Source organism: Salvia splendens, chromosome 14, assembly GCF_004379255.2.
Source record: "Salvia splendens isolate huo1 chromosome 14, SspV2, whole genome shotgun sequence".
In the NCBI taxonomy this organism is placed as follows: domain Eukaryota; kingdom Viridiplantae; phylum Streptophyta; class Magnoliopsida; order Lamiales; family Lamiaceae; genus Salvia; species Salvia splendens.
The window spans coordinates 18652048-18667672 of NC_056045.1; the positions used below are offsets into that span (position 1 = coordinate 18652048).

General features: G+C 35.7%; 1 protein-coding gene across 1 annotated transcript; it reads right to left on the reverse strand.

Annotated features, from left to right (window-relative positions):
* Positions 1-7368: 7368 nt before the first annotated feature.
* On the reverse strand, positions 7369-12282 carry LOC121764032 (cytochrome P450 84A1-like). Its single transcript, XM_042160126.1, has 2 exons — positions 11199-12282; positions 7369-8164 (listed from the first exon to the last, which is right to left on the reverse strand). Exons 1-2 carry the CDS (start codon positions 12123-12125, stop codon positions 7544-7546), a joined length of 1548 nt encoding a protein of 515 aa, XP_042016060.1. The 5' UTR covers positions 12126-12282; the 3' UTR covers positions 7369-7543.
* Positions 12283-15625: the final 3343 nt, after the last annotated feature.

A 15625-nucleotide genomic window follows, 5' to 3' on the forward strand; every position in this document is an offset into this window, starting at 1 on the left:
TTTCAAACACTATGGGGCGCTTGTGTAGACCAAGATGTACGTCAATCCATACTAAGAAATACTACTACAAAGGAAGAAAATAGAAAAAACGACACATCTTTGAATGGAGTTTCTTTCTCAAGTATGCATTAATTCTCATTATTCTAAAACCACATCTCCCTTAATTTTTTATACTATATATGTAGGTCTGTCCATGCTTAGTTTTACATAATGTTGTTTTATTCAATTTTTTTTTATCTTAGTATATAATTTTTGTGTCAATCGGAAACTAGCAATAATTGTGGTCTATATATAAGGCTACTAACTTCTTTTTTATGATATTTAGGGGGTGTTTGGTGGCCTCCAAATACACAGAAATGTCATTTTATCTAGATTTTTCCAATTGTTTTGTAGTAAATTGAAATATTTAAAATGTACCTAGTTAAGGCATCATTTCGTAAGGCCTCATCCAAGCCTCCTAGCTCAACTGGTTGAGAAGGGAGGCAAGGATACCGCGTCATCCTAGAGGTCGCGTGTTCGATCCCTGGGAGGCGCATCTTGGGAATTAATTTCCCTGGGGCCTAGTGGATTCACTGGCCTGACTCCAGAGCTTCGGGAGGTGATTAAGCATGTACCCGTGCCTGGACCCAGGAGCTGGGGGAGGTGAAAAATCCTGGACCCGTTCCTGCGGGGCTGGTCCCATTGGGTCCCACCTTGACAACGAAGCGCAGCTTGGTAAGACGCTTCACCTCTGACCGTTAGGCCGGGGTCCGAGTCACTTCGGGGGGTAGGTGGGGAACCACCGTCGATCCTCCTTCATAAAAAAAGGCCTCATTTCGTAGAAATTGCACTGTTTTGTATCTTTAAATTTTTTTAAAATAACTTATATGCTTTGGAATCTGCACGCAGTTAAGAAACCCTAATTTAGAATACACGATGACTTTTACTAGGTTGCTAGGAGCAAATGGGTCCATTTGTATTATACTTTTTTCCAAGTTAAAGGAGTGGTTGGACTCACCCACACCAAATTTCCAACACATGATGAAATAGTAATTTTTATCTTGATGCTCACTTATCAGTGCCTTATCCTAACCACTCACCAAACACCCCCTTAAGATTGACAGGTCATTTAGAGTGAGGAGATTGTGCCTTCTACAAATACAAGATAATTGATGGTAGATGGCTTTTTAGATGTATGCCTAATTTACTATTTTTTGTGTTTAACTGGTGTTGTGAACACTTATCTAAGTAACCGTATGAATTTCAAGTCATTTTGAAAAACACGCTGAAAATGTATTATGTGTCGAAAATGACTTAAAATTCGCATGGTAACTTGAACCTTTTTAATATTCCAATTTATGACAATTTCTTACCCCCAGCTCTTCCAAATAAAACAATGATCCTTGCTCAACTTTGAATACCTCGAGTTTCTCTACCTTCCAACTCCAAAGAAATTTAAGTTGTGAGAAATCTCTTTTGGAGCAATGCATCTCACTCAACTCCACAAACTGGCGTAAGAGTCGGAGAATCGTGAGTTTTGGAAGTCGGCCCAGAAATTCCAGCGGTTCCAATTGTAGGTCGGATCCCGAATACATAATATTAGTTAGACTTGCAGAGAGTCTGTAGAGGGGGATGCTATCCGGTTTCCCTAGTAACTAGCATGGAGTTTGCAAAAAGTAGTATGTTGGTAGATTTTCTCTAGTATACTCATCAATTTGATCTCAAGTTTTGGATCGATATAACCAACAAGAATCGTCTCTTCTTTAGAAAGACATATACAACAAAAATTAACTATTGATCAATGAGAACATCAAGATTAGACACACTGCTAAAACTTCAACAAAAGGTAGCATAACACAAAAACGTTGTCAAGTCATCGTGCGAATTTCAAGTCACTTTTTTGAAAAATCCAACATACTTAATTTATCTGTTACGTTATTTCATCTTTTAATTCTATTCTCTCACTATTTATCCATTTTATTTTGTGTAATACTCCCTCCGTCCGCGAAATGTTGTTCACGTTTGACTTGACACGGGTTTTACGAAATGTAAAGAAAAGTGAATGGAAAAAGTTAGTGGAATGTGAGTTCCACATTTATATATTAGTTTTCTAATATAATGTGAGGGTAATTAGTTAGTGGAAAGTGAGTTCATTGAAAAAAAATAGGAGAAAACAAAGTCGACAACATTTCGCAGATAAACCGAAATGACAAAAGTGGACAACATTTCATAGACCGAGGGAGTACTTTATTACCACTCCATTTAACTGGCTAAATATATATTTCTTAATCTTTGTAGCCAAAGGAAATACATTAACAGTAATTGGAGGTCGAGGAAGGGAGTATACTTTATATAGAAAATGTGCCTTTAGAGCATCCGCAAAGCAGATATCAGCGCGAACAAGAGGTAGGACGTCAGGGATGTCCGTGGGGGTGTTCGCCACAATAGTGGACAAGATGTAGGACGTCAGGTAGGACGTCCCGAACACAGACGAGCTCTTGTCCGTCACCAAAACCGGACGTCCTGCCTCTTGTCCGCTATTGCGCGGATAAGAGGTAGGAAGTCCCATTTTTTATTTTTAATTTTTTTTTACTTTTTTTAATTTATACTCAATATTCACAACTCATTGCAATTCACTTTTTGTATATTTGATAAACACCAACAATTAAAATGAATTAATCATATTTTTCAATTTATTTTATTGGTTAGAGCGTCGGCTAGTCCTAGTGCTTGTCCACTATTGCGCAGTGGGATGTCCTAGTGATGTGACAGTGCCGTGGGAAGTCCTAGTGACGTGGCAGGAGGTGTTTTTGGGATGTCCTAGTGCTAGTCCGTTGGGATGTCCATGCTATTGTGGATGCTCTAGATGATGCAAAAGTTTTAGGTTTTTACTATTTATCCACTCTTCAACTTTTTCTCTCGATTTTTTCTTATTCTTACTTTATTATCTCTTTATTTAACCATTAAATAAAAATATCTAAAAAACCAGGTTAAAAAAATGTGTCACATGTAATGGGACAGAGGAAATATGAAAAGTTATTTATGATGGTTGGTTTGAAAGTCTTACTTAAGAAATTGAGATTAGTTTTGTTTTTTTATAAAAGCAACATGCTATAGTGAGCTGAGGTTCAATAGAACTTAACAATCGGGAATAGTAAGTTTTGAAAGTTTTTATTTTTAAATGTGTATTTGGATGTTGGTTTAAACTTTCAAATTTTTGTGGTGTTAGAATTCATATTATTGCTTGTGCAGTTGTAGTTTAAACTTATCAAACTTTGCAATAATGATTCCTACACAGATTTAAAAAAATCTACATATTTGCACTACAAAACTAAAAGAATTAATTTCTACATTTATATAAATTTTAATTTAGATTTCTATTAGAAATTGGTCACTCACCCCTTAAAACACCTTATAAAGGAGAGGGTTATCCATACTTATATAGATGAGCTATGATCATCGGACAAGATTTAAGAATTTTAATGCGTCCCCTTAAGTGTGGGCTGGAATGACATGTCGGACTTCCATCATATGAGTAGGTAAGAGAAGAGATAAAGAGATAAAATCCATCATCGACTTGAGCCTGTTCTAATACATATTAGAAATTGGCCATTCACTCTTTAAAAAGCCTTATAAGAGGGGGAGTTATCCATACTTATATAAATGAGCTAAGATCATCACTGTTGCAGGATTTTGATAAAAACACATATATTTAAATTGCAACTTGAAGGATAATGAGTAGCCATCGAGCTGCCACTATAGCCGTTTATGAATTACGATCAGTTTATATGTTAAAATGATTTTATATAAATTTGGGTTTTACGACTAATAAATAATTAACTACTATTTTCTCCGTCTCTTATTAATTGGCATCAATTTTCTTTTTCCGTCTATTTCCTATTAATTGGCCTTCTTACCTTTTTACTACTTTTGATAATAGACTACACATTTCACTCATTTTATTATGAAATAAATATATAAAAGTAGGTCTCACATTCTACTCAACCCACTTTCCACTATATTTCATAAAATTCGTACCAAGTCAAATGGTGTCAATTAATTGGGAACGGAAGAAGTATTTTGATGGGAACATTAAGGCAAGATATTGGACAAGAAAATACTCCTTCCCTTCGTGAAATATTGTTCAGTTTTGCCATTTCAGTTTCCACTAACTCTTTACACTCATATTCTATTATAAAACTAATATATAAATGTGACATTCTCATTCCACTAACTTTTCAATTTAATTTTCTTCACATTTCTTAAAACTCGTGCCGAGTCAAATTTGGACAATATTTCATGGATCCTCCTTAACAAATTTCAACAAACACTTTGGCTATATGTAATCGAAATTTGTGGTTCGTTTAAATGTTTTCAATTCGAAAGTTTTATCTTTACGTTTAAACATGTACAAGTGGGATGTGTGTGCAATTTAAAAAGATGTTTATTTAGTTTGGATTTTTCTGAATGTCTGATTGGATCTGATTTCTTTTCTTCCAGTTCAAATCTTCAATTCTGTACGCATTAATAATATAAAAACGAAAATTTGAATTATATTTAACATATGAAAAATTATTTAAATACTCCCCCCGTCCACCATTTAAAGAGCCATTTTGACCCGGCACAGATTTTAAGAAATTGTTTGACTTTATGAAGAAAAGTAAATGGAGAAAGTGAGTGAAATGTGTGACCCATTTAAAGTTAGTTTTATATTAGATTGTGAGTGTAAAAAGTTGGTGAGATGTGAGATCCATATACTAAAAGTGGAATAAAGTAAATAGTTTTATAAATCGTGGACAAACCAAAATGACAAAAGAGTTCTTTAAATGGTGGACGAATGGAGTATTTGGGTTGTAAATCTATCATAATCTAAAGTGTCAGTTTAATTAAAAGACTTATTTGCCTTTTTGGCGAGAAAATTCAAAGCTATTTGATTTACCCTTTTGCTCATTTAAAAAATGGCAACATTGGTCAGAAAAGAAGCAAATATTATTGGACAAAAAATTGGTCTAATGAAACACTAGATTCTCAAACAAGATAAAACACCTATACATAAAGACACCTTTAATTGAATCTACATTATTATTGATTGATTTACTGAAAATTTTATTTTTGATTGCAGCGTAGCATGAATCTTGGAAGTTGGCGACAGCTCCGACGATGGGTGACGAAGGCGGCAAGGCTGATGGAGGCGGGGCAGTGGCGGCAAGGCGGCGACTGGCTACGAGAAAGTGAGCTGCCACTTCGAAGATCCGATCTTTACCGGCAACGGCGGCAGCAAGGCAGCGGAGGCGTGAAACAAGCGGCAGGGAAGCCGGGTGGACGGCGTGACGGAGGGAGGAAGCAGAGCATAGCAGCGCCGTCAGGAAGGGAGGCGTGACAGAGGAAGGAGAAGGGTTGCAGCGGCGATGCCGACTGAGAGAGAAAGAGGAGATGGGAAGGGAGAGTGCAATCGGCGCTGAGAGAAAGAGAAAGGGAGGGAGGCGCCGCATTTTTCTGTAGGGGTTGTAGGAAATATTAATTTATGGAGTATACTGTTATTTAGGTTTATTTGGGTTGAAATTTTAGTCTAAGGAATGTATTATTTGGGCTTTATTTGTATTGGATTTTATGATTTTGAAAAAATTTATAAAAATATAGTTTTAAATTGGGTGTTACGTATATATCATTATATTTATGTTTTAAAAATTAGGGTTTAATTTTGAACTATTAATTTATTGGAATTTGTATAAATACTTTTTAATTTAAATTCATCTTTGTAATTAAGTTTATGTATTGTTATTTTGCCTTCTATTTGAGTTAAAATTGGAATTGTGCTAAAGAGTTTAAAATTGGAATTGTGCTCAAGAGTTTAATTTGCCTTCTATTTGGGTTAAAATTAAAATTTTATTCATCAACAACCTCTAAAGTATGAGCAAGTATGGCACGATCATGCAAACAATTATTCAACTCTTCATGATTCATATAGGATGGATATATCGTTGAAACAATTGTTCTAAGAGGATCCCCAGAATTAGACAAAACAATTGTAATAATTTCTTCTCTGAATTAATCTATAAACTAAATGGCAACACAAATATATAATTTAATTTTCATGCTATATTTATTTAATTAAAATATTTAATATTTCATCCTCATAAAAATAAAGACATTTTTTATATTCGATTCAATTGAATGACCGAAAGTTTTAATTATTCTTGAGTTTAACTAAATATTAAAATAATACTACTATTTTTATATGAAGTTGCAGTATGTCATTGAAGTGTGATTGCTCTATATGTATTATATATTTTAAAGTGTTTTAGTTAATATTTAATTTTAAATTTATAGTTAATTAATTAAAATATTTTTTGAATTATCTAATATGAGTATACTGTTATTGTACGTTTCTTATTCCAATTTCTACTCTTTCATCTTTACTCACACATATTTTCTTTATTTGTATATTTATTCTAATTAACTTATATTCTTTGATCCTTAGTTACACATATTCTTTTTGTAATTAATTTTATTGTTTTTACTCCACTTGGATCATAAATTAAAATTGTATATAAATAATACATTCATTAAGGAGTAGTACATTTTTTTTATATCTTCACATTGCTTTGAGTTCTTCTTTTCTATATTTTTATTATATTTATATTCATTATTTGAAACTTTTATGTTTCGTGAGTAGCACAGATGTTAATACTAGTTAGTCATAACTACTAGTGGGCTATTGAAACGTCACCCTTGAGCTTTGTTTACTAGAGTTTATTAGCTAAAATAAAGCTCAAATTTTGGATGTTGAACCTGATTTTATCTTTAGCCCTCGCAATAACTTTTATTTACTTGGATACCAATTTCGACATCCGGTCCGGATATGATATGACCAAAACAGAAAATCAAGTGTGATTAACAAAATTCTGTACTTGTTCATAAAGCCTGTCTAGCTCAGTTGGTAGAGCACAAGGCTCTTAATTCAGTTTTAGTTGTTTGCTTATTACAACCATAAAATATTTCCACTTTTGCCTCCATAAATGTCATTTGCATATTTGTTGTGCCTTATAAAAATTTAAATTTTTACAAATATATATGATAAAATAAACTACTTTTTCCATATTTCCAATTTTGTAACAATTTTCTTTTGTCTCTCTCTAGTCTCCTTTGCAAGGAACCAGGTAAGAGATCCGTTAGTGTTGACGCGATGAACCCTACAAAATACAATGTGACAAAAATATATAATGTGATGAGAATAATTTCTTTTTATTAATTCCAGAAAATAAACTTATGGTGGGGTGAAGGGAGTACAAAATATAGATTAGTTTTGATTTGGTCGATGTAAATTTTATTTATGATCAATAGCAAATGACACAAAACTCAAAGCCAAGGAAGGATAAAGAAGAAATCTCAACACAAATCGTAAATCGATTTCTATATCCATTTCATTTCCACATAAACTATTGCTTGTTATCATCTAAAATCACAATAAGAAAAAAATTTGCAATTCATATACACACACATAAACTCAAATGACACATGCAAAAAAGAAACAATATACAACAAACACATATAACAAAAAGGCTCAGAGCGGGCAGAGCAAGCGCAGGGTCGGGACCGCGACCAGCCGGGTCGCCCGCGGTGCGGTCAGCCCGAACACGTCGCTCATATCCAAGTCGGACGGCTTCATGCCATCCGGCAGCTGCCACGTGTAGCAATGCAGCAGGTGCGCCACCGCCATCTCGAGCGCGTAGAGCCCGAGCTGCATCCCGGGGCAAGACCTCCGGCCCGACCCGAACGGGATGAACTCGAAGTTGCTCCCTCTGAAATCGGGCGCCCCGGCCTTGAGGAACCGTGACGGGACGAACTCGTCCGCGCGGTCCCACGCGGCCGGGTTGCGCCCGATGGCCCACGCATTGATCATGACGCGTGATCGGGCCGGGACGTGGTAGCCGGAGACGGTGGCGTCTTCGGATGTCTCGTGGAGGAGGAGCGGGATCGGCGGGTGGAGGCGGAGGACCTCCTTCAGGCAGCAGCGGAGGTACGTTAGCTTTTCGAAGTCGGGCTCTTCGACTTTTCGGCCCAGGCCCACTGTGTTTTTGAGCTCTTCTTGGACCTTTTGGAGATCTTCTGGGCTTTTAATTAGCTCTGCCATGGCCCATTCTATGGCGGATGCCACGGTTTCGGTGCCACCAAACATTACGTCCTAATAATATTAATAATTCAAACAATATTACATATCATATATAAAAATGTGTCATTCATTCCTTAAAAAGCCTCATTATACCATATCAATAAATGGGGTTTTTAATATCTAAAAATGTACTTCTCTATTCCTTGTTAATAGAGGTGCTTTTTTTCAGCACAGAAATTAAAAATAGTAAGTTAAGTGAGAGATGAAGAGAGAATAACATAAGAGAGAGGTAAATAAGCCCCATTTTTCACCAACTTATTTCACTCACATTTTATTATAAAACTTATATATATAAGTGGGATTCATAATCCACTAACTTATTCACCTCATTTTATAAAAACTCGCGTTGACACTAAATGTGACTACTATTGTGGGACAGGGGTAGTAGTATATTATTGATTCGTTTACACGATAATTAATACTTCCTCTGTCTCTGAAAAATATAAACATTTGGTTCGGCATGAGTTTTAATGCACAATTGGTAAAGTAAGAAAGATAGAAAAAAAGGAAATTAAAGTATTGTTATTAGAGAATGAGTCTCATCTTATTAGAGAGGAAAAAGTTTCTAAAATTAAAAAGTTTATGTTTTACATGGACGGACCAAAAAGAAAACAGTTTAAAATTTTAAGAAGGGAGAGACTAATATTATGGCACGCTTTATCATTAATGATTTCTTATTGTGCACAACATGCTGCATGATGACATGAGTAAAGGAAAATGGGATGTGTATGTTGTATTTTCTGTGTGCAGCAATTGTAATATCGAATCAATTGCACACAGTAGAAATATGTAAATAAATAAAGACTAAAGTCCTTGGTCCTTAACATATTGCGATTTTTTTATTTTGGTCCAAAATATTATTTTTTGAATTATTTGGTCCCTCACATTTGAAAACGAGTCACATTTGGTCCATTTTGGACGGTTCCGTCAAAATTTTGACGGTTTTAATTACCGGGTCACAAATCCGTCACTAACACAAACCAAGCTCAACACCGCCCCTTTATGCCCTTTCAAGCAGCAAGCAACGTAGAAATCCATCTCTTCATCGTCGCCGTCGTCGTCTCTCCTCTCCCAAACCAGAGTCACTCCGCCGCTGGAGGCCAGCCCTGCCCCATCCGGCGTCAGTGCGAGAGCATTCACGCTCGAATCGTGCTTCGATAGCGTCGTCTTCAAGCTCTGTTTTCTCCTATCGCCGGAGGCGGAGGCTCTCCACACCTTGATCTTCCCGGCGGCGGAGCCGGTGTAGACGGTTCCGCCGGAGGAGGCGACGGCGTTCACAGCGTCGGAATGCGCTGAACCGACGTAGTCGATGCAAGCCATATCGGAAGATGTTTTCCACGTTTTGCAGCTCTTATCCCATGACATTGAGTAGAGCTCGCCGCGATCGCCGTTGACGGCTAGTCCGGAGACGGCGTCGGCGTGCTGGATCCATAAATTATGCTTGTGGCAGCAGATTTTGACGTAGTTTTTGGCGGATAGGCAGTTGAAATCAATTGGTGATTTTTCAATTTGGGGGAAATTGGAGCTGTCCAAACCCTAATTTTGCAATCCTGGTGCGCGGTGAAGATTTTTCCGCCGGTGAAGGCGATTGATTTGGCCCAGCCCGAGCCTGATCCGAACGGTGTTCAGCTCGTCGGCGGGCATGTTGCGACGATGTTCAGCTCGTCGTTGATTTGGTGGCGACGGTGTTCAGCTCGTCGGCGGACATGCGGCCGGTGGAGGAGGTGTTGAGGGCGGCGTTAGTGACGGATTTGTGACCCGGTAATTAAAACCGTCAACAATTTGACGGAACCGTCCAAAAAGGACCAAATGTGACCCGTTTTCAAATGTGAGGGACCGAATAATTCAAAAGATAATGTTTTGAAACAAAATAAAAAATCGCAATATGTTAAAGACCATTTTGAGACTTTAGTCATAAATAAATAAATAAATAAGGTTAGTTCACGGATATTCTTACTACGCCAGAGTTAGAACTGCAGTCTAATTCAACCAACATTTCAGATTAGACACGTGACACTACGGTGGTTTAGCCTTTCTGGGGTCTATTAAGTTGGTCTACTGTCTACATGTATCATTATTTTTGAACATTTTATTTTGATTGATAAAATAAAATTAGTACGAAACTAATCTCATGTTATATTTGGATATCTCAAAGATGAAGATAATTGCACCTTATTGCCCATAAAGTAGTATTCTTATCTATTAAAAATATTTTAACCACCTTTACTTTGTTTTTAAATTTCTATGATACTCCTACTTTACTAAATTAAAATTAAAATTTGTATTTAGGAGGTGTGAAAAATATCGAAAACACTCAATTTTAGTATACCTTGATTATAGGTAAGGTTTTATACCTTATCAAAAAAATTTAGTACGTCAATGATATGAATTTTCATATATTACGGCATTCCTCGACATACTAAAATCTTAGTACATACCAAAATTTTAATATGTAACCAAATCAACATATATACGGTAAAAGCATTATATAACATGTATACCAAACATATTTATTTAATACATACTCCCTTCGTCTCATTCAAGACGATCATCATAATTTTTAATGGCACGAGATTTTAAATGTGCCTATTAAGTGTAATAAGTAGAGAAAAAAAATATAGTTAATATTTTATTGAGTAGAGAAGAGAAATGATTTATTTCCAAATATAGACATTGTAAAGGAGACAAACTGTAAAAAAGTTTACAATCTTTTCAACACTTATATACGCATTTATTGTAATTTTTAATTACACCACCTTCATGTTCTCAACAGCTTCCTATATGATTTTGATAGCTTTAATGCTTTAAAACAATTTGTTTTTTGTTTTTTTGACTTCATATCCTTGATTTCAATTTTAATATTTTATTTACTATTTATATTTTATATTCTTTTTTTGAACGTCAGTGTATTTGTGAATCCATTCATTATTCACTTATTTGGATGATTATTCAAAACCTAGGCTACAAATTTGTAAATCTTCAATAATCCATAAGAATGTAATAAGAAAATTGATCAAAAAATGAGCTAAAGAGGAGTAATGGTTACCATGATTATAGCTTTGATATTATTCCTGGTGAGTTTGATGGAGCTCTGCAATTCCTCAGGCTCAGAAATCTTGTCTTCTTCACTATAAAAAGCCAGCAATTCATCCACCATATCCGTATCCCCAGATTCATCATTCAATTTCTTCTTATTTTGTATATGTTCATCAATTATATTATCAATGAATCCATCAAGCGAATCCCGGGCCTTAGCAAGCCTAGCATTAAGGCCCTGAATATCCATGAAATTCAACCAAGGCACAAAATCAGCAATATTGAAAGCCCCAAACAACTTCGAGAACTCCTGCAAAATGGATATGAACTCATCCTGCCCCTCGTGCGAGCTCGACCCGAAGGCGGCCCGGTATATGATGTTCCTTGTGAGCCCGAACACGAGCTCGCCGACGTTAACGGGCTCCCCCGCACTAAGCCCGAGGGCCCGTACCATGTGGTCGACCTCGTCCCGGGCCGAGTCCCATGACTCGGCCCGTTTGCGGCTGAAGAGCTTCACGACGCAGAGCTTGCGCATCTGGCGCCAGAAGGGCCCGTAATTGGCGAAGGCCATGTCAGCCCGGTCGTAGGTGAGGTAAGTGATGGCGTGGTTCGCGGGCCGGTCGGAGAAGATGTTGTCGTGGAGCTGGAGCACCTCTCGGGCCGGGCCCGGGCCGGAGATGGCGAACATGTGGAGGAAGCCCATTCGGAGGTGGACGATGCCGCCGTATTGCTTGGCCAGCTCGGCCAGGCCGCGGTGAGTCAGTTGGCCCATCATGCCCATGTTGCCTATCACGGGCCATCCCTTCGGCCCGGGTGGATACCGTTTTCGCAGTAATCTTGATAAAATGAAGAGGAATAGTAGAGGGATTATGCATAGGATTGAGAGGGGTTTAGCTTCTAGAGGTTGGAGGAGGGAGAGCACCTTGTTTTCCATCATGATTTTGCATAACAAAGAACGAAATATTTACAAAGTTTGAAAGAATAAAAAGGTGGGAATTGGAAGTGAGTTGTATCGTAGCTTTAATTCGGAGATGGCACGAAGGCTAATATATAAAAGATTTTTGGTGAGCCACAACATTTTTCACGCACATCAGATCATTATCCAGGCAAATCCACACATGAGCCACTAGTCTTTGGTTCATTAAATTAAATGATACTGAGATACTTAATTACAATATTGGCAATAAGTTATACTTTCTCAATATATGTCCCATGTGATCTGATATGGATTTTAAGAAACACTCCTAATTATGAATTGAAAAAATTAATGAAATGGAAATCCTACTTTTATATACTCCCTTCGTTCCACTTTAACAGTCTCAATTGAGTTGGGAGTGAGCTCTAAGAAATAAAAAGGAAAGTTGGTGTAAGATGATTGTGGTATGCGAGTCTCATTTTTATATATTAGTCTTATAATAAAATGTGAGCGAAATGAAGTTAGTGGAATGTGGAGTCTATTACTATTTATGGAAGATTCTAACTGAGACTCCTAATGTGTGATGAACTAAAATGGAAAAGTTGGACTGCTAAAGTGAAGCGAATGGAGTATTAGTTTTATATAATAAAATGTAGTGAAAATGAGTTAGTAGTATGTAGGGCTGGGAAAAAATACCGCACTTACCGTACCGAAAAAATACCGAAAATACCGAATTTTCGGTATATCGTACTTTTCGGTACGGTATCATACCGTACCGACAGTTTTAGGTACGGTAAAGGTATGCATTTTGTATATACCGTGGTATACCGCGTTATACCGCAAATACGGTATATAGCGCAATTGCGGTATATACCAGAAATTACGGTATACCGCGGTATACCGCATATTGCGGTATACCGAAATCACGGTACGGTATACCGACAAAAGCGCTACAGTAACGATGTCTAAATTTTGGTATACCGACTTTTCGGTATACTGCAATTGCGGTATACCGACAAAAGCGGTACGGTAAAGGTATGGTTTTTTGTCATACCGCACGGTACGATACGGTATGCGGTATGGCCATTTCGTCGCGGTATACCGTACCGTTCTAACCCTAGTAGTATGTAGTGTCCATTATTAAAAGTGGTAAAAATGAATTGTGACAACTAATAAACAGTCCAAATAAGAAAACTAGGACACATAATAAGGAACAGAGAGAGTAATAAGCTTTAATTAGAATTAAATTAGTCATAAGGATAGTAGAGATGATAATTAAATTAGTCATAAGGATAGTACTATAAACAAGCTTAGCATTATGGAGATAAGCAAACATACATTCTCCTTAATTATAAGTAATCATGATAACTCATAGCAACTAAGGATTAACAATATGATTAACTAATTTTTATTATCATTGGAAGTATGTGTGTGTCCTAATTACCGATACATTGATAAATGCATCAAGCCAAATAAAGATATTTGGCTCGAGTCCCTCGTGACTTTTAATATTTTCTGTTTACCCAATTATAATCACAAGAATTTACTAGTATGTAATTTCAATAAGATGACGTGAATCAAACAACTTATTTCGATATGGAGTATATTTTTTAGAATATTTTCTAATCCATTTTAGTAAAAAAGTAATCAATCTATACCATCTTTATCTATTTAGATTAATCTTCAATACAAAGCATCACTTTAATGTTTAAATATTAATTTTATTGTTAGAAATATATAGGGACTTGACTTTATATATGTAGCACGTTCTCAATTTTTGTTTTACATTATTAACAAATATAGACCGCCCTGATTTAATATGATATGAGATGAATCATTTTAAAAACTTTTTTTATAATCAAAATATAAAACTATACTCATTTAAAGATATATTAATATCAATTGATATCACAAAACATATCAGATTTTGATTTATGAATATTACTCCCTTCGTCCGCCAAATATTGTTCACATTGATTCGGCGCGAGTTTTAAGAAATGCGAAGAAAAGTGATGGAAAGAGTTAATATAACGTGAGTTCCACATTTATAAATTAGTTTTATAATAGAATGTGAGTATAATTAATTAGTGGAAAGTGAGCTCCATTTACCAAAAATGAAAAAAAGAGCAAAAGTGGACAACATTTCGTGGATGGACCGAAATGACAAAAGTGAACAACATTTCACGGATGAAAGAAGTAGTTTCTGACTCATCTTAGTTCTTGACTTAATATAAAAAACTAATATATTTTGTGATATCAATTAATATTATAAATATCTAATAGTATGACTTTTAGTTTTCAAAATTCTCATTTTATAAAGGTTTTCAATGTAACCATCCGCAATATAAAGGATCGAAAAATTTAGAGAAAATAAATATCGAGCCAGCTAAATAGCATGATTCATATGCCGTGATGAATAAGGTGTCGGTAGATTCCCTACTCCAATCTAAGAAAATTACGTGGGACCTAAGATATATAGAAAAGTCATAGTACTAATATACATTCGTAAATGGGCCATATATAATGTAAAAAAAGTTGGCATATGCCATACTATTTATTAATGTTTATTGGATAATTTATTTTTTAAGAATCAGGATCATTAATAAAGACTTTTGAATAATAATCAGGAGTATAAAAAGTAGATAAATTTAAAGACTTTATAAATGAGATATTAAAAAAAATTATATAGTCTAAGAGCATGACACAACTTTTGTTTGTTTTATTAGTTTATATATATACATCAGTAAGTTTTATACACTACAATTCACCCCAGTAACATATTTTTTCAAAAATACACATTTCCTTTATATTTTCGAAGTTCAATATTTTTTTTTGGTTTAACCACGGGTGTAACGAATCAGCCTTCGGCGGAATTCGACTAATTCTGCTCGACCGGGGTTTAAACCACAGGTGGCGGGGTTTGAACGCTTGACCTCTAGGTCACCATAACTCCGTGCTGCCAACTGCGCTGCGTCCCGTTGGTTCAAGTTGGATATTTTAGTAAGTCTTTAACGGAGTTGGTCGGTAGGTATTAAGTGATGTGGGACACCGTCGCCATAAAGGCATAAACGCGTGGGTAAAATGAATACGAAATATTACCAAACACATCAAAGCATTTATTTTTCGTAAATTTTGTGCAAAACGTGTTTTCTAAAATTAATAACGTACTAATGTGAATTATTTATTTTGACCAATTGTCTCGGTGAGACAAATCTAATATAATATGACCTACGCTTATCGACATTATTTTATGGTCTTAATTAATTAGTCGTAAGCTCTATATTGTCCAATCATTTTTGTGGACTCTATTAGTCATAAGTAGAGATTAGATTAAATCCATTACATTTTTGTTTAAATAAAATGCGCGTGCTAAATTAGTAAATGATGTAATTATGTAAAGTTATTAAAAAGTAGCAGCAGTTTTGATCTTTACTTTTTCATCTAAATTTACAATAATTATAAAATAGCATGCATTTCTTTCGGCTACAAAAAATTGCATTATTTCGTGTCCACGTAGCATA

Bases quoted from the DNA above. Each gene is read 5' to 3' on its own strand.
- LOC121764032 (XM_042160126.1), bottom strand. From the start codon at position 12,125: ATGATGGAAAACAAGGTGCTCTCCCTCCTCCAACCTCTAGAAGCTAAA. The intron at 8,165-11,198 runs GTAACCATTACT...TAATATTATTAG, and splicing joins ATATCAAAGCTATAATCATG to GACGTAATGTTTGGTGGCAC.